The sequence below is a fragment of the Acartia tonsa genome, chromosome 10 (genome assembly GCF_053477335.1).
Source record: "Acartia tonsa isolate MP-2025a chromosome 10, ASM5347733v1, whole genome shotgun sequence".
Taxonomy (NCBI): Eukaryota; Metazoa; Arthropoda; class Copepoda; order Calanoida; family Acartiidae; genus Acartia; species Acartia tonsa.
Window position 1 is genome coordinate 22225650 of NC_137269.1, and position 27697 is coordinate 22253346.

Genomic DNA, 27697 nt, shown 5'->3' on the forward strand with positions numbered 1-27697 from the left:
AGTAATTTTTTTTGTCTCCCCAAGGACTGAATTGAAATTGAGTTCTTCATTTCATGGAGCTTTATATAACATGGGAAGAACATAAAGGGCGTCCATTGCAAGCTTTTAAATTTTTTTTTTTTGGGGGGGGGGAATTTTGTAAGTTTGGAGGGTATTTTGTATTTGGGGGGGGGGGGGGGGTGGAGGTATAATGTCGCGCGAAGAGGGATGAAATTTTTAACCCCCCCCCCCCCCCAATTTTTTTTTTAAATTGAGAGGGGGGGGGTAATTACCTCCCCTGATTTATGGTTGCGTTGTAGATCTTTAATCTTTGACAAAGTAAAGTATTATTTTTTGTCTCCTCAAGGACTGAATTAAAATTAAGTTCTTGATTTGTATATCACTTTATTGTTCTAGCGGATTCGCCCCTAGCCTCTAGCCCCCCCCCCCCCCTACAAAGAAAATAGCTTAAAACCACCACAGGACTAATAAAATATACCCCGAATCCAATCGGCTCAGTGGTTACCGAGATCTTAAGCTTCAGACAGACGGACAGACATCAAGCTACTTTGTATTATAGATGGGGCGAACATCAAGGGAGTTCAAGCTTTTTAATTTGAGGTTGTAAAATTGCCCACAAAGCGTGATTAAAATTTATTAACTCCCTTTCAAAAAAAATTTTACCTTGGGAGAGGGTAATTACCCCCCCCCCCCATAATCTGTATGAGGAAGGGGTTATTTCTCCGTAACCCCAAAAAATTTACCCCCGGGTTAAAATTTTTAGAGGTGGTAATTTCATAATGTAAAAATTAGCTTCTAATATGTCCTTGTAAGGTTTTTAACTAGTTTTGGGGAGGGTACCACCACCCTGGTAGCCTGCCAAGCTAAATTGCCCTAAGAAAGGTTTCAATATGTGAAAGTAAACAATTTTTTAGGGATTATTTATTTTTAGGGGGGTAAATAACCCCTCCTTTAAGGCTGGGGTAAATTTTATAGGGGGGGGGGGGAGGTAAAATAAAAAAAATTCTAAAAATTTTGGGGGTGCCTAAATTCGTGTTTGGGGGTGGGGGGTAATCAGCCCTTTACCCCCTCCCTTCCCTTGGACGTCCCTGGCGAACATTATTTTTTTATAGCTATGTTTAACTCCTACTATAAATTAAGATGTCCCAGTTTAATGCTAGGGGCGTGAAGTGCATAGGGTTTTGGCAGGAATATGCTCGATGCGCAACTGAAAATTTTGACACCCGTTTGCGATTTTTGAAACAAAGAACAATGAGGGTGTAATACAAATAACACGAGGGGTGTTATTTCATGCAGGAAGGTGTATACGGTCCCTTGCTTCTGTCTACATATTATAGAGCAGCTCTGAGAATCTCCAAGATAATGTTTATCTAATAGACATAGTATATCTAGATAGTCCATCTGACCCCATTTTTCGTCTAAATTAACAAGGAAATTTTTGCAGACAGAACTGATTTTGTTGTATAGATACGGGCAACGCTATTTGAGACGAATTATTACATATTTATCAACTGACCAAAATTTATCATTTATTCTTTGTTTTATGTACTTATAGATGTTGATCATCTTTGTTCAAATACCAGAAAAGAAATACACTTCTCCTAAAATTTGAAATTCCCTAGATGATTAAAAGCAGACAAAAATAGTTCGGCAACCGCGCGACTGCGGCTGAATGCAACTTGGGCTGTGGGTTAATATGACTTGCTACAGCTTAAACTAACTGTGGCAGAAGGTGGTTGCGGCTGATTCTTTCTCCAAACTGCCCAGCTTTCCCAAATCCATGCGGTTATTTGCTGAAGCTGTTTTTATTTTGTCTAAGCTGTTTCACTTTGGGATTTTAGAGGGTATAGCTGCTAAAAAGCCACTTGGTCCGGTGGCTGCGGATGAATGAGACTTTGTGTTTCTTAGTGAAGTGAGGCTTCGGGTGGGCGAATTTGAAATTTGATTGCTAATCTTTCGAGTTGCCTTTTTTCTTTCAGTGGCTGAGCCGAGCTGCGATTTAGGCTAAGGGTGGCTGAGAAAGGTTGCCTGATGACAGCATCAATAAATAGTGAATGACTGAAACATTTTACAAAAAAAAAAGGAAAGAGTTATTATTTGGTAGATTCATTTTATAAATAAGCCGAGGTATTTGAATTTCTTCAACATTAATGCTGAGCTTAAACGATAAATGAAGATATTTTCATACAGATTTTTAATTGTAATGGAGAATCTTCACATAAAATATCAGCTGTATATCTTAAATTACAGCTGAGTAATTCACATTTCACGCGCGGCTTTATGTAATGAAAACAAAGCAAGTTATAGAGTAGATTTACTAATTCATCAAATAAAAACATAATATAATTTTTTCCCACATATATTGTTATAATTTTCATTATTTTGAGATAATACAATTTTTATTCAGGTCTTTAATATTTCTACAATTACAGAAATAGTAAATTAACAAATATACACACACATAGTACTTCTCATAATTTTAAGTACACAAAAGAGCCAACAGGTGTCAGCCGCATAGTACTACAGAAAAAAAGAATTTTAGTCCAGAAAATTGGCGCCAGGTGGCGACGACAGCGAGGTGAGTTCACATAGATATACGATTAGATGAACAAAAAAAGTATCACAATAGCAAATTTTCACAGCAGAAGAATAATAATACAACAAATAGTTGATCCAGGGTGTGGCGACGATACAACGAATACACAGAAATACATATTCTAATACGCTTGCCAAATTCAGGCCACATCCCTTAATCCACAAATATATATTATATATAACGGACTCTAATGACTTTTAATGATTGTTATGCTGTATTATTTGGGATAAGACTGTTATTGTGGTGGCAAATACAAAATTGCAACTGGTATTAATAGGTAGTGAAGCGCAGAAAGAAAAAATCAGAAATATACAATTTGTTAAAAAAAAAAACACAGAATCATATATTTGAGGGACCATGGATTTTGTTGTGGTTAAGTAGAGAAACAAGGCCGTATTAAAACAAAGATTAGGTATGCCTTTTAAATTATACGAAGTTTTGGTACTAGGTCATAGAGTTCCGGTCGAATGTTTTAATTAAAGTGATTTGTACTTAAACACGACAAAAATACATTGGGTCTCCTTAAATAAATATATGCATTAATCATAATTATAATACATGACAAGATGATGAAAGTTGCATTAAAAATGCGTTAATTTGCATTATTTTATTTTTGGTATCACACTAAAACTTTAATAATCTGTGCAACCTAAAAGTTAAAACTAAAATAGACTTTTAAATACCAGTCAATTGATCAATGTCCAAGCTTATAATGCAAAAATGCGCAATTTTTAAGGCAAACAAACCACAAAAATCTTCCAAATTAATAAAGTAAATGTGTGATAGCCTTTTATATTAAGCACGATATTGCAAAAGTTATCTTAGGTGAACATTTTTAAGTTGATTATCATCACAGCATAGTATGCAGAAATACATTTTAAGTAGTTTTTACCGGAAAAAAAAGTACAAGCATGTGAAGATAAAAGGAATGAAAAGTCTATTTATGAATTATTTACTTGGACTATTGTTACTTTTAAATTTTAGAGGTTTCAAGTTTTTGAAATTTGGTACATATGTAATTTTTGCTGTTTATTTGTAGAAAAAACACCTAGAAACATATGAAAGTTGTAATTTTATGTTTTTATCTTGTCCATTCAAATTTAGTTTACTTTACATCGAGGTAGATTGAAAAAAAGTCAAATTTTCAATATTCCAACTTTTTATATTTTTGTTGTTGACATTTTAAAATAAATTAAACCTTAACAATAATAAATACATTGAAAGCAGTACGAACAACAGAGTAATAACTTGGCAGAAAATTAAATGAGCATTTTTATTATAAATTCTAATACTTTTTTTATGCTCTCATTGACTGGTAATTTGAACTGCATTTAAAAAATAACTGGCTTTAGAATTATACTGTAAAGTATATCTATATTTTGGCTTCAGGTCAAACGATGAAAAATAAACAAAAAAGCTCAACATTTATACTTATAATTAGATGTAAACAAAAAATATACAGGGATAGCTCCATGAAAAATGAATAAACCTGGCATCTTTTTCAAAGTAAAATAAAATGCTTCGATATCAATGGAAAAAAATAGTGAAATAGAAATTAGCTTTCATAAATACCTATCTATTCTGATAAAAAAATGTTTTTTTAATGCTCAGTAATCACTATCAATGATATCTTTTAACTAAATAGGTACCTATTATTTGCAACAAAATTTTTTTATTGTCTTCATAGAACTACCCGTTTAAAAAACATGATTTGAGCATATTTACTATTTTGATCTTTATGAAACTTAGGAATCCACTTCCATACTGTTACCAGATAATAACTCTGTCCATCTTGATTCAAAGAATTTCTTCATGAGCTGGCCCGCCCTGCCCACGGGGCTGTCGTCCTCGTTGAACCGCTTGCAGTTGGTAAAGATGAGAAGAACGTCGGCGTAGAAATCATCCCGGCTTTTGTACCTGATAGATATTTTTTTTATTAAAATCTAGAAGGTGGAATCTACATAATAAAAAAATAAAATAAGAACAATAAGTTAATAACAATATGCTACTTCTTGACATTATGATTTGTGGTTCAAAAACACAATGATAACCAACCATGTACCCCTTCTGTCCCTATCCATCTGAAATCAACAAAGAAAAAAACTTACACTCCATCATTAAGCTTTCGCCTGACAGTTGTAATATCCATAGGATGCTTAATAATCTTCTTATATGTTGGGAACTGCTTTGTGTTCACTGGGTTGATAAAGGGCCAGCTCTCATCATGGCCGGCCAACTCGGTGATTACAGTCACACAGATCCCAAGGTCTTTGTCAGGATCCCTCTCTTTTTCCTTTTCTGCGGCTACGGCTGCCTTTTCTGCGGCAGCCTTTTCAGCGGCTGCGGCTGCCTTTTCAGCCTAGATATTTTAATGTAATTAGAAGGACATAATAATCCTGCAAAAAAATCAATAAAAACATTGTGACCATCCCCCACCCCCCTTTCGTTTCCATATACCTGTAAATAAGTCAGGGGTGGTGGGGGAGAAAGGGGTGTAGGTTAATTTTTTTTATAAACTTATAAAATACCTTTGTTGCTCTAGAAGATTTCTTCCTTGTCATCGGTTTTTTCTCAGTAACAGCTGGTTCAGAAACCGGCTCTGGGGCAGGTTCCTCTTTATCATCTGCCACTGGCGGCGGCTCCGGTGTTTCATCCTCTTTCTCTGCCTCAACAACTGACTGTTCTTCTGACTGTTCCTCCATCTCTTCTTCCTGTTCTGGCTCTGGTTCAGGGGTAGGAGTGCGTGGCCGTTGTTGCTGAATGCGCGCACCCCGCGCTGCTTTGTTGTTTTTTCGCGGGCTTTTGTTTGAACACCCCGGACAACTCCACTTGCCACGTGGTACCTTTGAAAATTTATTAATATTTAGACTTTACTATGATTAACAGTGTAACACAACAAAAGAACAAAATAAAACACCAAAAAAAAAAGTTGGATAGAACTTATAATACTTTGAATAATGTACAATATCATCCAGGAAAGTAAGATAACACAAATGGATATTGGTATATTACACACACACAGCTAACTAACCTTTTCAACCTCCATTATATTATCAAGTGTCTAAAATAAACAAAATCTAATTTGCATTTGGAAATAAGCAAGGAATTCGAAAATGAAAGATTTTTTTTGCATTGGTACCAATAAGGCCATCATCTAAATTTTTATAAAAAATATTCAAATCCAGAGGCGTAAAGAAGGGAGTGTATTCACCCCCTGGCAAAATTTAGGGGTTTAATGCACCATCTTAGGTGTCCACCCTTCTGAAACACCACCTACACCAGCCAAGGGGGGTGTCAAGCTAAGTCATACACTATTGATATATAAGCTGCTCTACTAACAAGAATTACCTTTGACATGTGAGGGGTGATACAATTTGTATGATATGCTCTTGGACAAGTGCTACAAAGAATTATGTTCTCCTCATTCTCGTTCCCACACACCAGGCAATGGCGTAGTCCTATACAAAAATAATTCAGATTTTCGAGTAGGTAATAAACAAATCCTAGCAAATTCAGTTTTACTCTAGAGGGTTGAGGAACTTTAAGATTTAATCAACACGTCAGTCTTTCACCACACCCCTCTTACGCTTTGATTTGGAGTTATGTTGATTCAAGAAAATTTTAATACATTCCCTGCCTCTCTGTCTCAAGTGTCGAACACAACAACAGTAAACAACTTAAAATGTACATAATATTGTGGTCAGGTTTGAAATTACGTCGAACTCGGTACCTTCATCAAGACACTTGGCAAATATATCTATGAACTATAGTAGTATTACCTGTTGCTTTATTGACACATTCCCAGCAGTACCAGTCTCCATCCGGTACACTCTCCAACTCTGGCTTAAAACAGTACATATGGAACGCCTTGTCGCAGCTGTCGCACAGCAGCAGCGCGTCCTCGTCCTGCTCGCCGTGGCAGAATTGGCAGCGCGCCTTCATGATGCTCTTGTCCCAGGCAATGCTGCTCTCCAGCTGTTGGTAGGCCAGGGCCAGCTGCGAGGTGTTGGTGGCTGTTTCAACAGCTGTACGCCAGGATAGCAGGCCACGTGTTATGCTGAAATATAAAAAATTAGAATTTGAATAAAATTTGCCTAGAGCTATTTAATCTAATTTGTCGTAGTTTTGTCAATATTAAACATGGAATTGAACCATATAAAATAAATCTTTTGCTTTAAGGATAGAATATTGTAAAGTAATATTATCCTTATTAACAAAGTAATATAATGTCTATGTTTGTGCCTTAATTCTAATCATTGCATGAAAGAATTTTAAAAAAATCAATTCCTACCTATTTCCTTCAGAATCTTTCTTTTTAGCATCATCATTTTCCCTCTCTGCTACACTTTGATTATTAGCCTTATCAAGATTCTCCTTGTTTTCATCACTATTATCCTCTGGTGCCTCGGTGTCGTCCTTGTTCTCCTTATTATCTTCCCCTTCTTCCATCTAAAACAAGGATAATTGTGTTCTTAAGTAGTGCAGCAATAAAAACATTTTTTTTTAAATGCAGTATTTGTGGGTCAAATTCTATTTTTTTAAATTTGGTTAATAAATAGTGGTTGAAACCTATGGACACTCATCTCAATGAACTAAGCAATCATAATTCAATAAGAAAACGTTATTATAAAACTGTGGGGACTAGTGTAATATAAAGCCCAATGTCCCCTCCCTCCCTGAATAATAAAGTACAAACCTTTTCATCCAGAGATTCTTCCAATTTTGACTTTTCAGATAGGGCAGCAATGCTTTGCAGGGAAGCAATCCTGCTGTTACCCAGCGGCGCTTTCAAATACCGCCGTTCTACAGCCGCCTCAAGCTCCAGAAGACGCTGGCGGCAGACTTCGACAACGTTGACAGACTCGGGGTCGTTTTCCGCGTCTTCTTCGCAGCTTGGCCGCAGTTTGAGGGTGTCTGACAACAGACGGTCTGGTACTTTCCAACCCTGAACATTTTCAATGTAAAGTAATTTTGTAGAAAAGATTTTCTCTCCAAATCTAAGAAGTTATAAAATGACCAACCTTTTCTCAACAAAAAAAAACGTTCCAGATGTTTTTCCATTTCACTGGACATTCATTCACTATTACATTAATTCGAACAAGATGATATAAGTACATACATTTAATAGAAAGTACATACACTGTTCAGTTTTATGAACTTCATTAGGTACATTCATTTTTTTTTAAAATCGTGCCTTATTTTTGTCAACCCTACTGCCGCAACTTATTACAATACACAGTTAGGACTTTGTGCCAAAGGTCGTGCAATAAAAGGGTTAGTTGTCTGTTAATTAAATTAATATTCTTGGGTGCATCCCCATACAAGCTGACGATTCTCTAGCTTAACTAGATAATCTTGACAAAACTTACCGGTACTTGCATGGAGGCAGATGCCACCTTATCCTCCAGACCTTCTATTTGTTCCAGAATCATCTTCTCTACACGCAGTGCCACCTGGTGAATAATTAGGCAATTATTTTCATATTTGTAGACCAGGGAATAACACAATTTTTTTCCCGTTATAAAGTTTGAACATCACTATGCAGGGAACCAAACAATCAAAGTTCAATAAAATTACCTAATGTTTAGTGACAACGAATAAAATAACATAGTTTCAAAACTTCGGGTTGCCATAACTAAGCATTCTGTAAATTAATTGATTGGTTGAAAACTTTGAACACCACTATTCAGGAAACCAATTCAATCACATTACCCAGTTTTAGTTTTAGTGACAACGAATGAGATAATGTGGTTTTAAAACTTTGGGTACCAGTGTATTATGTTAGAGATAGATTAATTGTGTAGTGTGTACCTGTCTTGACCAGGTGCCCAGTGGGGCGCTTGGTGACAGGGAGTTGACACTGGCAGCAACAGGATAAGTGCTTGGGACACCTGCAAACAAACAATAAAGCTTTGTTAGTATTCTTAGACAAAATAATAAAAGTAAAATTAAGTCCAACTATTAGAGTAAAACACTAGAGAGAGAAAGGGTTAACTAACTATCTCCCCATCGATACCACCTCGTGCAACCCTTCTATTGGGTCATTGAAAATCCACCAATGGTGTCGCTTATATAAACACAGCCAAATAGCAGAAAATAATTTAGAAGCAGACGAAAGAGGTCTTGAAAAAGAAGGAGGTAGTTGTCTGTTTATACATCTATACTATAGATCTGTTGTCCTACTATTACAATTTTGTAATAATTTCATATCCAATTAAAAATATAAACATAAAAAAATGTCATTTCCCCTCAGTTCTAAAGGTGCGAAATTCAGTGATTCTGTAACATTACATTTGTATGAACTTTTAAAATTACCTGTAATGACTCTTGGCCAGATAGCCTCATCTTGGTCCGCTGTTGTGGTCAACTCCAGCTCTTTCAAGGGAAGCTTGTGCGTTGACTCTTGGATTATTTCAAATCCACTAAAATAACAGCTAAAGTTAGTTCAAAGGACAATGTCTTATACAAGTTTGAACTTCGTTAATAATTGAGAAAAAAATAGTCAATTATCCTAACGACCATAAACTTTTTAATAAATCTTCTTACCGTCTAATGTTGGTATGTAAATTTTGTTCCCTAATTCCTCTGTGCACCAGGTTGGCCTCCAGTTTTGCCAGATCCTGGTCCTGGTCCAGCTTCCACCACCCATGGCTCTTGTCTTCAGGTATGGCCCTAAATACAGAAGAGATACATGTATACTTATTTCATAATTTTAAGATGTATGTATACTGTATAGTATAGGATATAATAGCCTAAAAAGGACGGAATACTCCGTGAGAACTTATTTTGGTTTATCTCTGAACCAAATCTTGGTTAGCGATTATACAGTCAAACGATCATCAGACAACCAACCCTTTGATTGCACGACCTCTATCTGAAGGTCCCAACAATGTAAGGTAATGAGTCGCGTCTGTTTTAGGCCAAGGCATTCTCTCTATTTTAACTATTTATATCTCGCACCTGAAAGAGTATGAGCTACATTTTAACTCTTTAGTTATGAAGCGGTTGAACCGAGATTCGAACCAAAATCGTGGATTATATCTAAAAGAGTGCTTTAAGAAGAAAAATATTTTTTATTATTTACCCAATGTTGGAGCAGGTGTTCCTCTGTTTGACTTCCTCCAGCTGTTTGTGTAGGCTGGCCAGGTATGGAACCATAGGATCAACCTGTTCCTCTGGACGTCCAGGGTGGTAGTCTGGCTCCCCACTGCTTCCATTAACCAAGGACATTATATCCTAAAACAAAAAATATTGATTCTAAAAATTTCTTTAAGGTATATATTAGTTATTTATCGCATTGTATTATAGACAGCTTTTCGCGGATTTTAAAATAAATTATCTTTTAAGTTTAAGTTTTGTTACACCCGAGAGGCCGAAGACCCGGGCTAACAAAACTGGTAGTAATTTTATGATTAATATTTTGGTTATCTTGGAAAATTGTCTGTAATACGATGCTATACATGATTTTTTAATATTGCTGAGAGAACCGGCTCTAATCCAGCGGATATTAATCGGTTTCCCAGCCATTCTTACCTGTGAGGATGCAGCAAGATTGAACCAAGGTTTTTCCTGTTCATTATTATCTGTCTCCATGTTTACACGAGCTATTCCAAAGGTTTGATTATCCTAAAATTGATTTAAAATTATCTTCAGAAAGTCAAAAATATTCTCAAACAAGATTAGTATCCATAGAACCTTATGTCTTTTAAGATTTTAAGAATGGCAAACTGTTCGACTCTTATGTTCATTTTATGTTTACAAATTAAATAAAACGACAAAAATTTACACGGGTTTGAAAATCAAATGAAAAATAACTAAGGGAGACAGTTTAAGCTGTTTTTAAGGATGATCTAAATGACAAGAAACCATTCAGTTTTCATTAACTGATGGAAAATGTAAAAGCCTTATTTGTTTAGTTTCAAAAGGCTTAATAACAAAACAAAAGGTTTAAAAGATGTTTGAAACAATATTTTTGACTCCTTCCAAATATTTTTCACAATTTAATAGATTAATAAGCAAAACAGTATAAGAATTGGGGAGGGAGAGGACAATGGTTTTTTAATTAATCTACATCCCAATCTTACGCCTACTAGTATACAATTAATGTATTTTACTTACTGTATTTTGATTTGAAAGACTTCCATTAATGACCGACTCTGAGAGAGTCATGTTGAAATATGCTGTGTGATTAAACAAGTTCATTCTCTCTCCGCTAGGTGTCACTTTAGGTCGGGGCGCTATCAACTCATTCTTCTTAATCACAGATTCTTTTTTGGATGTACCAATAACCTCAATGATATCCTTTTTGGTGTCAGGAATGAGAAAATCTTTGACATTCTCTTTGTTTTCCAGTTTTTCGTACAGTTTCAGCTTTTTTGCCGGTGGCCCGTCGCCGTTGAGAAGCAGTTCGGGCTTCACGCCATCTTTGGTTTCAGCTTTGATGTCATCAAAACCAACTACTGTGGTTGTGTTAGGGTTGGCTTGGTTGATTTTATATTCTTCATGGTCGCCAGATTCCAGACTTTCAACCCAAATGCCGCCGACATGTGCAAAACTCCAATATTTTCGTCTAAAAAAATTATACTCAAAATACTAAATTCTCTTAGTAAAGCATAGTTTAAGAAAGCGTTTTTCGTGTTTGTTTAAAGTTGAGTGCTCGACAAGTACTCTGTGGGAAAGCACCAAAAATATTGTTATTGAAATTGTACCTGTATCTATCCTGGCCCAGATCTGTAGCCCTGAGACTGTTGTTGGCAAAGTTGAACTCCTCCTCCCTCTTCCTGGCTAACCTGGCCACCTTCTCAATCTTCTTCTGCAGGTCCTCCGCGCTCAGCTCACCTTCCTCCTCCTAGTCAAATATTTACGTCACAAAAAATGCCTTGAAAATGCAAACATTTGAGAGCGCAATTGTCCTATATGTTCCTTTGATTTTTGTTTTAAAATTAAGTTTTTTCTTTGTTAGATAATAAGCTAATGAACATTGAATTTATGATATCTCATTTGAACATTTTGTCTTATGTATTTTTTAGATTAGTTATTTCAAAGCAAAGTAAAAACCGTCAAAATAATTCAATATTCAGGCCATTCATCTAACTGTTCATCTAATGTCACGACGTGGAGTAAATACCACAAGGTATTTCTTTACCACAAGCTATTTCTTTACATCCTGTTTCCGATACCTCTGAGTCTGCATGAGACACAATAACAGTTTCCATTTACTCAACCTTCCCCTTACCTTATCCTCTTCTTCATCCTCTTCCTCTTCCCCATCACTGGGAGCATCCTTGCCCCCTACTTCCCCCTCACTATCGTCTCCAGCCTCCTCTTTCTTTCCCTTACCCCCGCCGCGGCCTCCCTTTTTCTTCTTGCCTCCCCTCCTGCCACCAGTGCTGACCGCTGATGGCGTGGTCGCTGTGCTGGTCATTGTATTCGAGTCAGACATGGCAGACATAGAATCATCCTGAATAAATAAAATATTATAGAACAAGAATATTCATGTCTTAAAGTAATGAATTATAAAAATTTCTGTATTAAAACTTTTTTTGCACGATTTGCTATATAAGTGAAGCTTCTGATATTTTTAAGAGGATTCTCTCAATAAAGTTTTTTTGTAGTATTTAAAATAATTCTTAAAATTTCAATATCTGAATTGAATGAATCTATTCTTACCCTATCTTCAGTGATAGTTGTATCAAAACTGATATTACTCGCGTTTGTGTTCTCCTCCAACCTTCCAATCTCGGCTTTAAACTTATATTTTCGGTGGTGCAAAATCTTTAGCTTTTTGACCTAAAATAATGAAAGATAAAATTAAATTATGGCATGAACTAATATGCAATAAGCAATAAAAAAAATCTTAGTTTATACCGTTGAATATGAAATTCTCTTTAGATAAATATTTTTTTTTATTTTGGTGTTTGATTTTTATTTTGTTCAAATTTTCTAAATGCAACAAAAAACAAGGGAGATTTTAATATATGTTATGATGGGACGGGAGTCAATTATGACGGACATACATATACTAAATACAAAGTAGCTACGCTACTTAAAATGCACAAATATCAAGTAAATTTGGACTTTTATTAAACTAAAATATTAACAAATACAAAAAAATAATAAAATACTTCTAAAAAATTTAGGTACCTAAATATTTCAAGTGTCTAATTTACAAGTTGGATAAATATAAAAATAATCTATTTTGTGAAATAAAATTACATTTAAAATTAATTTTACAGAAAAACCTTCATAAATATTTCAAAATTGACACTGTAACTTAAAATAAAATCAGAAAAAAACAGTAATTTGTAATACAGTAATATTATATGTGGTAAATCCAGTGAGGAAGGGGACATTGGTCTGTAAATTACAATTGTACCTAAATTTAGTAGACAAGGTTCTTTCTAAGGTGCTTAAAACTTTAGGTACTGTTGTTAAATCTTAATTTGTTAGTTTTTAAAACTGACCAAACTTTTCGGCCAATAATTCTGAAGATATTCTAAATTTTTATAGGTGTGGATAATTACCTTGTTTTCACAGATAAGTTTCTTTCTCTTGACAACCTGTATATTTTCTACTGTGTTCTCTATCTGGTTCACTACAGCCTAAAATAATAATTCAAATTTATGCATAGATATGCTTAAATATGAAAAATATGCCTAAAATATAAACAAATCCAAAATTTTTTAGACAAACCAATACATAGCTATCCATTCGCAACCTTACTGATCAATTTAAGTTTAAGTTTAATTTAAATCTTACTTTTAATTTTATATTTTCAAAGTCACAATATGAATCAAATCAAAATTATCTTTACCCAACATATAATACGTACAAAATGATATGGCAAGTATCTTAAAAATAAAGATTAAAATTAGAAATAACCATAAACACAAGAGCAACCAGGGAGGAGGGGGAGAGGGGACAGGTCTCCAAAGTTTATCTAATGTTGATTAGTTGGTTCATTAAGGTTAGAGTCAAACTAATTTTAATCATCAGAAGTAGTAATTTTGTGTTTCATCATTGGGAATATATATATTTCTAGGGCATTGTCTTATCCCTTTTGATCCCAGAGAACAACTGTATGCATAAGTCCAATAATATTATCTAAACGGCTGTACAGGTTTTATTGAAGCTAGCAATGTAGTAAAACTAGGAAAGAAGGGTACATTGGACAGCAAATTGTACAAATTCTCTCATTAATTGACTAAAAAGTAAAACTAACAGTGTCCCAACTTTTCAACCAACAAGTTTACTTTACAGAACAAGTTATTTTGTTTATTATCTTATGCAAATGTCTTAAAACAAAACACACCTTATTATTGAGCAACTCGTTGCAGAGGTAGGCCAGGATGTCCGTCTTCTGTCTGGGGTTCAGGGCCAGGTATGGCTTGTCCTTGACCCACTCGGCCATCTGCCAGGTCGTGTTGTCGGCCAGGACGCCTAGGTATTCCGCGTCCGCATGTAGGAAGGGTCCCAGGCTTGCCTCTTTCTTATCCTATATTTTTTTGTATTAATTTAAATTTTAATAAAAATTATTAAAAATATTAAATACCTATGCATAATCAAATTATCTACAAATTCAAAAAATTAGGGAAAAGACACTGTGAAATCAATTCCTTCAATTCTTTCGGGGGGGGGAGAATTTCTCTTGGGAGGGTGGTACCCAACCCCCAAATAATTATAAACCTTCCAAGGACATAATAGCTTCTCTTTAAAGAAAACTCATAACGGTTAGCGTGATATATAGCTACAGACACACAAGACAGACACCCTGTTATTTTATTTCAAAGATTTTACATTTAAAATCACCTTAGGTTCTGGTGGTGAAAGATTGTGGTGTAGCTTGATCTCTTGTTGGGCGCGTGCACGCAAGAAAATACGCAACACCTCGCTTATATTACCAGCGGTCACTTCAACCTGCACAAAGTTACCTTATTTTTTGTCTATTATAGTTTTAAAATTATTTGAAATTTTAAGAAATCTTCCATAATATAAGCGTCATTATTTTTATACTTTTACAGTCTTATTTTTGCATTAATTGTCTTGTTTCATTTGATTACCTTGTTTCATAGTAATTTAAAAATAATTAAAAATGGGGAATTCGTCAAACACTTTTCAAAAGTCAAAAGAACACGAAATATCTATGTCAAATCATAATTATTTAATAGTTTAAGTCGAAACAAGTAAATAGATTAAAAAATCGTTTGAAGTTGTTACCAACTTATGTGATTTTTAAATGAGAAAAACCTGTTAAATTTTTAAGGATTGGCCTTACCTGTCTTAGATTTTGTCCAAGTAGAGTTAGCTGTTTTAAAGGATTGGGCACTCCTGGGTCCTCGACGCAAACCATGACTAGGTGAACTAGGATACCTATCAACTCATCCTAAATATTACCTTTTATTATTTAAGTATTAGGAGCACAAATAACCTATTATATAAACAAATTAAGTTTTTTTGTCTACTACTGAACCGATTGAGATCTCTATTTAGCTTCATATAGGTCCTGTGGTGGTTTTAGGCTATTTTGTTTACAGATTTAAGTCTTTGATAGTTTAAAGCTATTTCTCTAGCCCCACAGAATATAGAACCCCTAGAAGCTAGGGGTGTAGCCGCTATTGCTTTATAAGAAAACAAAGAATATAGATTTCTAAAAGAATACAAAAATGTATGTAGAATTGAAAAATAAAAGAAGAACAATGGAAGAAAAATCTATTATCTTTTCGCTATTAAGGGGATGATAGGGGTAAAGATCAGGTAAGTAAAACTTGTTTTACCTCTGCGTCAGGGGAATGATTCAAAATGGCTGATTGGAATACATCGAGGGAAGGTATTGCTTCCATATCTGAAAAAAGGTTGTTTGTTTGTCAACAGAGCATTACAGATAAACCGACAAAAAATTACAAGTTCAGTCGTAATGTTCAGTAATGTTTTTTTTATAAAAAAAATCAGTCTTCAATTTCTGCCAGACAGACCGACGAAACAAGTAAATTACAAAGTAGATGCTCACTGGAATAGAGATTCTTCGTAAAAACATGTGTTACTTAGTACATGACAGACAGACCGACGGAACAAGTAAATTACAAACTAGATGCTCACTGGATTAGAGATTCTTTGTAAAAATAATCATCTGTCTATTTTCAATTACAGCTGTGAAAATAAACCGAGTCGAATTACGGACACAAGGAATCAACGAGTAGCCTCGCTACTAAAAAATGTGATGACATTGAACTTACCAAAATTCAAAGTTTCTCCAAAGTTGTGTATGAACTCGAATACCATGAGAAGGTTGGCAAATTCATCTCCAGTCAGCTCCAGTCCAGGTACACGTCCTATTTCTGGCAAGGGCCTGCAAAATAATCAGGTTATCATCCAGGATACAGGTATAGAACATTGTACGATAAATTAATTCCCCCCCGAATTATATACTAATGAAAATTACTACTGCATTGCATAGGTGGATAAATATATTTGAGGAAAACTTGAAGAATTTTACATTGTGCTCAATTTTCACATACATTCTTTACAAATGACAGAACGAGTTTATAAAGTTTAGGAGAATCATTTACAATCAGTTGTTTCCTTCTCAATATCCAGCGAATAGTGTAACGAGTGCTTTAAAGGTCGTTCACTCTAAGGGTTTATTTTAAGCAAAGCTAAATTGTTAAGACTTACTTGTCTTGTGTCAAAGCCATATCTTCTATGGGTCTCTTCAGCTCTTGTCCAATTTCAATTTCTATTCTTCTTGCCTCAACTTTACGTTTCGCCTCCTTCTCTCTCTCAACCTTTCATAAAAATAAGGTATTACCAGGGGCTGGGATTCAGCAAATAAATTCCATTTGATTTGAAATTGCTGAAAATTTGGATACATGTTTGTGTTGTAACTAAAGAAAAGTGGGTAAGAAGGGGGGGGGGGGGAGAAGGGAGTAGGTTTTGGAAATTTTTTTCTTATTTTGTTTGTCGGAATCACTGACATTTGTAATTGGTTGTTACCTATTCTATGCGCAACCTAAAACATTCCTTTCCCTCACTGAATGATTGCCTGACTTCCTAACTCTGATATTTTTGTTAAGACTTTAGATTTTCCTTTAGCTCAATGTTTGTTGTTCACTAATAATTTTTTCTTCTAATTTTCTAATTTTACATAAGGATTTAGGCATAAGTAGATCAGCAAATAAAAAAAATATTTTCTTACCTTCAAATCCTCAATCTTTTTCTTTCTTTCCTCATTCCTCTTTTTATTTTCTAGTTGTCTAATAATGACCATGTGTTCCCGCCTTCTCTCTTTGTCCTGCTCCTTCAAAATGGCGGCTTGTTGTTTCTTCAGCTCAATGTCGCGCAACTTTTTCATCTTTTCCTCCTGTTTGGCACGTATTTGTTCCTCCTATAGTTCAAACATCTGTTTAAGTAGCATACATTCTCTTTAATTTTCGTAAATCCATCTGTCTGACTAAGCCACTTATTTATAAGTGTAACATTTCTGTTTATTAATAGATTTTCTCGTATTCATTCGAATCCGGTGGATAGGAACCGGTTCTCATCCATACGAAAAAACCATGTCTAGCATCGTATTATATCCAGCTTTCTACAAATATAGAAATGTACAATCATAAGATTAAACCAGTTTTTTTAGCCGGTGCCTCCGGCACCTCGGGGCTAAAAAAACTAGTTTTAATCTTATAATTGTACACTCTATATCCGCGGAAAGCCGTTTATAATACGATACGAGAAATAACTATTAAATCATAGAAGTAGAAGGTTTCCTCGTATTTCGACAGTAGTTTTTGGTAGGTTATTCTAGGTTAGACATATGTTTATGATTTCCCCGCAAGGGCTAGAAATAGGGGAAAAGCAGCTTATACCAAAAACGAAATTAATTCGGGGAAAAATCACGAAACCTCTACGTGTTTTTCAGCTGTCGTTGGGGGGAGGGGGGGGGGGAGGCAACACATCGTAAAATTAACGACCTCTCCATTTGCCCCAAAATATTATTTTAGACTTTTTTGGCTTGTTGGAATACGACGAAACCCGCTACTTAGTGTTCTTTCCATAAATAAATTGTTAATATAGATAAAACTGCCAAAAATTGCATATGTAACATTATACATTCATTACAAATGTTAGCATTTTGTTATTTTTGCAGGTTTTCCTTTTTAATTTCCCAAATTCTATCTCAACGTCTGTCTACCTGTTTACGCTTTTTCTCCTCAAACTGTTTTTCCTTGTCTCTCTTTGATTGCTCGGCCTTTTCTTTTTTCTCTGATTCTTTCAACAGTCTTATGGCTTCCTTCTGAAGAATTACCTAAAATTAAATTTATATTAAGGATCATTAGAAGACCCATTAGTTTATCATGGATGGGAAATTGAACAATCAAATTTTAAATTTTATATTATGTGTGGGTTAATGAAGAGTAACACTCTACAACACAGGTTGAACAACTAAAGTGAAATGTACATGATACTTATGTCTGTTTTAGATGAGCTTATGTAGAAGCTAAAACGACATAGGCCAGACATACTAACACATATAAAAATTAGAAAATCTTAGATGTTAAAAAATACCTATGACTTCCATAATAACCTTTAGTAAGGTAATATGGCCTCTTTTTATGAATGAATAAATAAAAATATGCATTTTTTTTATTTTAGAAGAGGATGTGAAAAAAGTTTTAGCTAGGAGGAGGTGTTGCAGTTTTTTACCCTATCAATTTAAGACCAGGGTTAAAGAGTAATTCTCCCTTCCCCCAACACAATTTATCTGAGTATAATAACCTTTCCTTTGATATAAAGAAGTAAGGTTTTTATTTTGTCTGAAGCAAACGAAAATTTTGATCCGAAGTGGCTGTATTTTTCTGAAAAATTTAAAATGGTTTTAGGCCCTATTCCTGACCTTCCACGCCTTTCCCTAAAGGATATGGGTAATGCAAATAGTATTTAACGAAGTATACCAAATTATGGCTCTTGAAATACCGAGATACAATTAAATCTTCAAGATTAACAATGACAAGAAACAGTGAGTCTTCAGAAAAATTGCCAGTCCCACCCCCCCGCAAAAAAAAACTTGTTGAAATTATTCTAACCTGATCTTTAACAGCATTTAATTTAGCCTCTTCGTCATCTTTGCTTGTGGTCGTGTGCTCCTCAATACTTTTCCTTCCTACGCCCTGAAAATCCGTTTGGGTTAGTACCATAAGAATGGATATAGTATATACGTGGATATTATGATAGTAGAAAAAATGTCGTCAATTTAGGTTGCTAGTAGTTTGTTCATCCAGGAGATGGGATAGTGTATAGGGGGTGGATTGGGGTGAGGTTGTTTTAGCAAGCTCAAGTTACACTTTATTGGAGTACATGATAATCTGGTGCCGGTATCATTCGCCCACCTTAAAACTGAAAATACCTGCCTTCCCCCTTTTTTACATCCCTTCAGGAATACACCCTCCCACCCCCCCCCCCTTTGGACAAAAAACTGTCCACGCCTTCGGTTGGAAGTATATTGAAGAATAAGGTTGGGAGATGGCTAAAATAACATAATAGGGTTTTTCGATAACTACTTAATCTATTAGAATCTATTGAGTTCTTCATTTTAGTACAGTTTCATAATAGGTCCTAAAGTGGTTTTATGCTATTTTAATTTTAGATTTAATCTGAGAATTAAAAATTAGAAAAAATCTCTTTATATGCAACATAAATGAATACATGAAATTAACCTCCATTTAAATGCTAAATCAGTAAATTGAGAGAAATTATTGATTTGTAATCTTTTTAAAATAAGTAGGTATCCATCAAAAGATATTACGCATTTTGGATCATATATGATTTAATTAACATAAAAATTACCTAATTCAACGTATTTTTAGAATTGTTCTTTTGATATCAGTAGCGTAACTTTTAAGCAACAAAGCAAGTAGTTAATATAAGTATAGTATAATATAATATAAGTGTAGAACTGAAAAGGGAGAGGGCGGGAGTGACACTTTTGAAATCAAAACTAAAACTCAAAGGAACTCAACTAAACAAACAGTTACAGCTCTGAGATTTGGCATGGTAGATGCCTTAAAGAGGTACAACATGGCCATGGAACTATGAAGAAACGGCGGCGGAATCGCCGCTTCCGCCGAAATTTTTCTCGCCAAAAGAAACAATTTGGAATCATTTGAGACAAACTTTTTTTCAACAAAAAAATCCTCATATTTGCACTTGAAAAAAGATAAAGCCTAGGCACCAGGTTTACGCAAATGTGTCAAAACTCCACCCCCCCCCCCTCCCCACTTAATAATAATCCATTAAAAATGTTCACCTGAGATTTGCCCCGTTTTCTAGGCTTCCACCCACTCTCCTTCCTGATTTTATCCAACTCGTCACTCATTTCCTCTGCTTTGTATCTAAACAATTAATTTATTCTTATCTTAGGTTGTTATTGGACAAAACATTTAGTTATTATTTATATGATACATTTTTGAAATTATTTTCTGATATCAAAAAGTAAAAACCTAAGGAAAAATGAAAGTATTGTTATTTTAGCCAACTGAGAGTATCAATTTTATTGGAGTAAATGAAAATCTAATGCAACATCCAAGTAATTATATATCCAATAACGTTTGATGAACAAAACAAAAAAATATTGATTACCTGTCGTATTTCTCGACGCCATCGCTGTCGATAGTTCCCGTTGGTTTGAGAAAATGTCCGACCATGAGCTTGGTGCTGAAGCTGAAGTGTGTCCGCTTTATTTGGTGCATTCCGTGCTTCTCAACATACTAAAGAAAATAAAATTAACTGAAAATATTTGAAAACTATCCTTACAATAAAGTAACAGGATGTCTGTTTGTGTGTTTGTATCTTTGTACCGATAAATCTCGCTAACCGCTGAACCGATCGGGTTCTCCTTAACAGGGTAGCTTCCCGGGAAGGTTTAAAACTATTTTGCGGGAGGGTACCACCACCTTTCCAAGAGAAATCACAAAAAATAACGAATTTTTTTTTTACGTAGAGTCTTGAACGCAACATAGAAAATAATTACATATTTGAAATAAAAAAAAAACATTTAAAGTGCCATTAGATGCCTCTAGGAGCGTAGCCGCTAGTATTATATATTATAAATTGACGTTGCGGCCTGTCTGTCCGTCTGACCTACTCATCTACTTACAAATGCACTGTATATTTTAAACTTTAGATAAAACTGTCCTTTTCATGATTAATTTTTTGTAATATAAGCACAGAAGAAGATATTAATTTTTTTTTGCTATAGTACAAGTAACTTTTCTAAATGCAATCTATTAAGTGTTCGTTTTCTTTTAAAAGAAGTTGTATCAACTTTTTCACTTTTTATTTAAGATAGCTAGCCGGCTCTTTTAGTAAGTAGTAGATGTAAAATTTTTCATAGAATTCAGATATGCAATCGGTTTTTTTGTAGACCTCTTATTTTTTAAGTAATTTAAGTTTTAAAAAAAATAATTAAGTCGGTTTTAAGGTACTAAAACGCAACAAAATAAAAGAAGAAAATGGCCAGTATGAACAAAAATAGTAAGATCTTTAATTTGACCCCTTACTTTTAAAATTCTGTTAAGTAATTATTGAAAAAATCTATTTTGTTAACCTCGGATTAATCAAAACTTTGAAATTAAAAATATCCTCTCACAGGCATAAAAAGTATGTGTTCATATATACTTTTAGAATGAGAAAAATAATACGAATCCAGTCTAAGCAAAATTGAAAAACTTTTATAAAACCAAAATAAAAAATATAAGTTTATTTTAAGAATCATAATTTTCGGCTTTAAAGGGTTAGCTTGAATAAAACCTGAACAAAACCTAAACAAAAGACAATGCAATGTAGCAGATATTTTTTAAACACAAGAAACAATAATGTATTTTTAACTGCATTGTTTTGAAGTTTATAAACAGACTGATGCATATTTGTTCATAATTTTTCATTCTTTACATGTTCTGTAATATCACTATATTCATTGTAGTATCTTTTGTATATATTGTATGAACGTTCTCCTTTTTTTTTGGCAATTCTATTGGTTAACTTTATAGGTTAAGCTTTGCGATTCGTCAATTTTCGCGATTTGTGATTGGCTAGTTTAGTAGTTACAATTCTTAAAATAAACTTTTTATTTTTTTTATTTTTTATTACAATTTTTTAAAACTTTTTCAATTTCGCTTAGAATGGATTCGTAATATTTTTCTGATTCTAAAGGTATATATGAACCCATATTTTTTATGTCTGTTTGATAAAATATTTAGGTTTAAAGTTTTTATTAAACCGAGATTAAAAAAATTTATTTTTTCAATAATTACTCAACAGAATTTTAAAAGTAAGGTGTCAAATTAAAGATCTTACTATTTTTGTTCATACTGGCCATTTTTTTCTTTTATTTTGTTGCGTTTTAGTACCTTAAAACCGACTTAATTATTTTTTTTAAAAACTTAAATTACTTAAAAAATAAGAGGTCTACAAAAAAACCGATTGCATATCTGAATTCTATGAAAAATTTTACATCTACTACTTACTAAAAGAGCCGGCTAGCTATCTTAAATAAAAAGTGAAAAAGTTGATACACCTTCTTTGCAAACAATTATTTAAAAGAAAAATAATATATAAAGTGTTTTCTCGTATTCATTCGAATCCGGTGTATAGGAACCGGTTCTCATCCATACGAAAAAACTATGTCTAGCATCGTATTATATCCAGCTTTCTACGAATATAAAAATGTACAATCATAAGATTAAAACCAGCTTTTTTTAGCGAGATGCGAGAAATAACTATACTTACCCTAATTATGTCAGGATATTGTTTAAATTTCTTTCCACAAGGGGCAACATACACCACCTCCCCCCTCACACCAGATTTATTCAACTCCCTAAAGAGAAACAATCAAATTAATTTGAATTTATATCTAAATGAAAACAAGAATAAAGTTTTCGCATGTTAGGCTAGGTTAGGTTCAAGGTAACCCCGCATATTTGGGAACCCCGCAAGGGTTAGGCATAAGAAAAAAGAACTACACCGCTTCTTTATTTTAAAAATAGGAGGTTTTCAATGCTCGCTAGACACTTTAAGGAAAAGCCCCATTTCTTACCTAATAGTAGTCTCCCTTTTCCATCCGTATTGTAGGGGAATCTTCAATTCTTCTGGGTCTGTTACAACCTGTCTGCCACTGTGAGACTGAGAACCTCCTTTCTTACCTCCTAAAATTTTTATTAATAAATAGATTTAGAGTTTTTATATGATTTTACAAATCTCCCACTTTCAAATCAATTAGTTGACACGCCCCTAATCGTGGGGGCAAATAAGTTTTAGCCTGTTCAGGATAGATAGTAAGCTTTTTATAGGAGATCAGGATAATCAAACTAGCTGCATTAAAGGGAGGGAGGGAACATTGACCATTTAGATTCTTACAGATTCTTTAGTTAGTAAATTCATGTAAGGTTAAAAAAAAAAATCTTTTACTAATTCCTGTTTATTTTTTAAAAGTACAATACTTGAATTAAAACTTACTACATCATGAAAATTGGTTTAAACTCTTGTTGTTTCTCTTTAACTAATTCTAGTGGTTATGCCCCTTTAGGCCTTTGGGGGCACTTAAAGTGTGAGTGGAGTCAACCTCTAAATCATTTTAATTTTTTAGTTTTGTAAAACTTCCCTGCAAAGGAGAATTATATCGGTTCTGCGGTAAGCAAAATCCTTCGTTACGAACAGAAAGACACATTTATACAGGCATTCTGTTACTTCAAACTAATATAAAGCTTACCATCAGCATGGTTTGATTCTTCATCCGAGGGCTGTGCAATACTATCCCCATCTTTCTCAGAATTACTAAATAATAACATATTTTAAATTTAATTGCATTTATCATTAAGGGGGGGGGGGGGGGGGAAGTTCTGACACTTTTGCGTAAACAGTGATTATTGGCTTTGTCTTTGGACTGAGAGGATAGGCTATTAGGGATAAAATCATTTTTATATGATGAATTTCCCCCAGATTTAAGATTTTTTGGATAGGCCTCCAGGTTCCGGAGCTCCAGGCCTCCAGGTGGTCTCTGTACAGGTAAAAATTAAAAATAAGATTTTTTTTCTGAAGAGTTAGAAGTTAACTTATTAAACAAAATATACTTCTTTTTGATTGTTATTCACATATTTGAAGAAAAAACATACATATTTTGTCTCATAAGCTGACATCTAACTCTTTAAAAAAAATTTTTTTTTCATTTTTACCTGTAGAGAGACAACCTGGAGGCCTGGAGCTCCGGAACCTGGAGGCCTATCCAAAAAATCTTAAATCTGGGGGAAATTCATCATATAAGAATGATTTTATCCCTAATAACCTATCCTCTCAGTCCAAAGACAAAGCATATAATCACCGTTTACGCAAAAGTGTCAGAACTTCCCCCCCCCCCTTGGCGGTTTCCCCAAAATTCCCAAAAAGCATCGTAAATTTATTTTCTTGTTGCAAAAATTCTTAAAGGCGAAAAATTCCAATACCAGTACGCAGGAATAAAATATAGCCTACAAGCGACATAAATCTAAAATTATAATTGGGGGGAAGATAAAAGGTCATCAATTCTAATAAGTGTTGCCCCCAAACGATAACTGAAAATAACGTAGGTATAGGTTTCATGATGATTTTTTTCTAATTAATTTCGTTGTTGGTATAAGCTGACTAGAACGACCCTTATTGTAAATTAGCATAAATGTTTGATAAGTAACAATCCTAAGACATTTGGGATAAATTTGGAATCTTTAATAGGTATTTTTTTATAAAATGAAAATGTTTTGAGTCACAATTTCTAAAATAATTTAAATATCAAAAAGTTAGTAACTTTTTTTAAATGTTTTTGCTTGAATGGATATTATCAACCTTGTTATCGACATAAAATTATGATATATGATTAAATATTAATATCACAAGCGAAAATCCAAATAATGAAAATTATTATAAAATGCACTTACTTTCTGTAGACAGGTCTGATGGTTAGTTCAGGTATTAATGCGTCATTATTGGCATCCATGGCTCCCCTAGCACTGGCCAGCAGCCCAGCTATGGCCTCCTGCTCAGCCTTAGAGCTGGCGGCCGCAAGGATGCTCGCCATCCCAGATTTGCCGTCCAGATACCCGAAATTCATCTTGTCACCCTAAAAATATTTCAAGATTAAAGTAAAATATTTCCATGTTAGTTTAAAATACGTATATTCCTAGTTGTATAGGGTTAGAACAGCTGTGTTTTCATTAATTTTATCGAATCTACTATTTAATGCCTTCTGTATGTCACGTGAATTTCCTAGCTGCTTTTCTATATAAATGGTAATTTTTTTTATTCTTTTAATGACCAATAGGCATCCAATATATAACTCGCTTTGACTGCCATACTGTCTGTAATGCTCTCAGTGATGCCAATAAGCATCTATTCTATAAATCATTTTGTCCGTGATTATTTAATGTTCTACTAATGAATGTTGTCATCATTGTTTAATGTTATAAAAAAAACTTTTCTACTTTTTTTTATGAAATTACTTTTATCTGCAGTGCATTTTTATTCATTTGGGAATTATGTGCTCAAATTGAAAATGAATGTTTAAAATCTTGAGAGAAAATGAAAGAGAGTAAAGTTATTTACTACAAGAAATTTGTAAGAATATGTATTATTACTAGGATCTTATAAGTAAATAATAAAGTAAAACTTGCTGCGGGCTAAAATAACATTACCCCCTTCACCTCTCCTTCCTACTGGATGAACAAATTCAATGTTAGCAAGCTTAAAGGTTAGGTTTATGGGGAAGCCGGTATGAAAAAGTCTCTGTAAGATTAGGTGCCAATGGCTGATGAATTATGTACATCCAATATGATGATGCACAAAATTACCCCTTCTGCAGTTTACAATTAGTGGTTGAAATGTATGGATGTATGGACATTCAACTAAATAAACCAACCAATCAAAATTCAATAAAAGTCCCCAAGGTTGTTAAGCCAACGAGACTTTGGGAACTGGTGTAAAATCAGCCCAATGTCCCCTCCCTCCCTGAAGACTAGGGCACCACTTACCTTACTAGCTTGAGAATCTGAGTGAATTCTTCCCAAACTAAGCAGCGCTTGCATTGCACTGAGACTTCCTGGTTGCTGAAACAAGGAAACATGCATTCATAAAGAGAGAAGCAATAGCAAGAAAACAACAGATATTGCTTACATTACATTAAGCCTATGGTGTTACTGAAATAATACATAAGAGTATCTACTTTGAAGATACTCTCTCGATCAGTCCTTCCTAACTAGATCCGTCTTCATAGCCATTCATTCTCCCAAAGTTGTATATCAATTGTCTGTACGTCCGACCAAGTAAGTTAATCATCATTTATTGTTTATTGGCAGACTTCAAATGTCTAATTGATTTTAAAATAAATGGGCTTTCTAACCAAAAAAGTGAATTTAATTGCTAATTCCTGCCAATATAAGACATATAAAGGGTGTGCAAAAACATATACTCATAACAGTGCGGCTTGTATGAATGGTAGAAAAATACCACGCATACCTTTAAACTTATTTTTAACGTAGCTACCAAAGTAGAAACAGCACAAAGATGGTTTTTCTGTTTCCAAAAACTAGAGCGTTTTTAACGATAGGCGTGTTTTTTATTCTACTATTAACACAAGCCGTGCAATTCGTGTTATAAAAAGTGTGCATTTTTTGCAAACCCTTAAAATAAAAGTATTATAGTGATTGGTATAAAATACAGCAGTTTCCAAGCACTAAATTTACCTGTAAATGCTTATGAAGTTGAGATGCTAATTCTTGTTGTCTTATTTGTTCTGCAATTGACAAACCCCCGTCTGAAATATAAGAGTCAGTTTATAGCTCTTAATTAACCCGCGACCGTGGCTCAACATGTAGTGCATCCGCTCGTCGTCGGGAAGGTGTTAGGTTCGAATCTCGGTCCGACACCGCGTCATAACTAAAGACGTTAAAAATGGTTCCCACTGCTACTATGTCAGATGCGCGACGTAAATAGTTAGAGTGGGGGGAATGCCTTGGCCCGAAACAGGCGCAACTCGTTACCATGCACAGTTAGGACTTCTCAGACAAAGGTCGTGCATCACAGAGAGTTGGTTGTCTGTTAATCTACTGTATTACGGGTATGAGGTGAAAGACCAAGAGTCTGGCCTTGAGTTGACAAGTTGACTGTTCAGTCCAGGTGCAACTCACCCATACGACATTAGCATAGCTCTTAATTGGTATTAATAGTTAAAAACCTGACCAATAATGAAATACACCCTTTATGCATAGTGCTGACCATAAAATTATAGAGATATTAATGAACAGTGAACAACAAATACAAATCTTACTACTAAAATATATATTAGCGACTGCAATCCCAACATCTAGGGGCTTTGTATTCGAATGTTTTTTAAACTGGCGTTAGAAAAAAAACCATAGAAATTTGAATAATAATGTACAGGTACACGTTTTGAAAAAAAGAAAACAAACTGTACAAATTTCTGAACCAAACAATTCCAACATCTTTAAAGAATTTATTCTCACCAAATTCTTGAGATTTCTTGGAGAGTAGATCAGATTTGGTGGACAGGTTGAGGGGAGACTCTCCGTTCTGGTCCCCTCCCTTCCCAAACCCGCTCCGAGAGAGGTCCAATCCTCCGTCTAAAACATAATTTGATTATCTATAACCACGTTGTCATAGAAAAATTATTTGCAAAAGGCCTGGATAATTTTTAAATATCTTTATTCCGATAACCGATAAACTTCACTTGTTGAAAAAAGAAGTTCAGAGCTAATAAAATTAGAGGAATGTCTTTGCGCTTAAACAGGCCTGGCACAATCATGAACTTTACACAGTAAAATAAACAGTAAATGTTTTGAAAGTTTCTTTATCAATCGATTACACTGGAAGTTTGAGAAAATGTCAATAAGATGCTAAATTAAAAATGAAAAGATTTTACTAACAAAAAATAAATAAAAGTGCAATTCTGACTCGTATTAAATAAATACAAGTGTGTTAGTGTAGGTAGAGTTCTACTATGTTAGGAAGATACAATATTATGCCTCGCATACCTAGACATATGTTAGACTTCGCTTGATAAAACTTTAAAAA

At 34.2% G+C, this 27697-nt stretch overlaps 1 protein-coding gene across 7 annotated transcripts in view; it reads right to left on the reverse strand.

Moving 5' to 3' along the window:
• Positions 1-2343: 2343 nt before the first annotated feature.
• Positions 2344-27697, reverse strand: part of tou (bromodomain adjacent to zinc finger domain 2B toutatis) — a 30746-nt gene continuing 5392 nt past the window's right edge. Inside the window, exons 6-43 of one of the 7 annotated variants that reach the window (XR_013883014.1) lie at positions 27130-27246; positions 26350-26420; positions 25639-25713; positions 24550-24731; positions 23352-23416; positions 22680-22788; positions 22373-22460; positions 20225-20352; positions 19893-19977; positions 18673-18756; positions 17781-17894; positions 16788-16976; positions 16268-16377; positions 15829-15941; positions 15370-15437; positions 14871-14978; positions 14405-14512; positions 13908-14090; positions 13120-13197; positions 12266-12385; positions 11832-12056; positions 11305-11444; positions 10715-11165; positions 10130-10222; positions 9681-9832; positions 9143-9268; positions 8912-9018; positions 8408-8487; positions 7966-8049; positions 7293-7541; positions 6888-7045; positions 6376-6653; positions 5945-6054; positions 5628-5657; positions 5125-5439; positions 4705-4955; positions 4290-4513; positions 2344-4026 (exon numbers count right to left, since the gene is read on the reverse strand). Coding sequence is in view for 3 of the 7 variants with exons in the window: in XM_080173987.1 (XP_080030113.1) it covers positions 4342-4513; positions 4705-4955; positions 5125-5439; positions 5628-5657; positions 5945-6054; positions 6376-6653; positions 6888-7045; positions 7293-7541; positions 7966-8049; positions 8408-8487; positions 8912-9018; positions 9143-9268; positions 9681-9832; positions 10130-10222; positions 10715-11165; positions 11305-11444; positions 11832-12056; positions 12266-12385; positions 13120-13197; positions 13908-14090; positions 14405-14512; positions 14871-14978; positions 15370-15437; positions 15829-15941; positions 16268-16377; positions 16788-16976; positions 17781-17894; positions 18673-18756; positions 19893-19977; positions 20225-20352; positions 22373-22460; positions 22680-22788; positions 23352-23416; positions 24550-24731; positions 25639-25713; positions 26350-26420; positions 27130-27246 (5216 nt within the window). In the remaining 4 variants the exon portion in view is untranslated. Of the gene's footprint in view, positions 4514-4704; positions 4956-5124; positions 5440-5627; positions 5658-5944; positions 6055-6375; positions 6654-6887; positions 7046-7292; positions 7542-7965; positions 8050-8407; positions 8488-8911; positions 9019-9142; positions 9269-9680; positions 9833-10129; positions 10223-10714; positions 11166-11304; positions 11445-11831; positions 12057-12265; positions 12386-13119; positions 13198-13907; positions 14091-14404; positions 14513-14870; positions 14979-15369; positions 15438-15828; positions 15942-16267; positions 16378-16787; positions 16977-17780; positions 17895-18672; positions 18757-19892; positions 19978-20224; positions 20353-22372; positions 22461-22679; positions 22789-23351; positions 23417-24549; positions 24732-25638; positions 25714-26349; positions 26421-27129; positions 27247-27697 lie in introns of all 7 variants that reach the window. The other 6 variants (XR_013883012.1, XR_013883016.1, XR_013883015.1 and 3 more) reach the window with 6 other exon arrangements.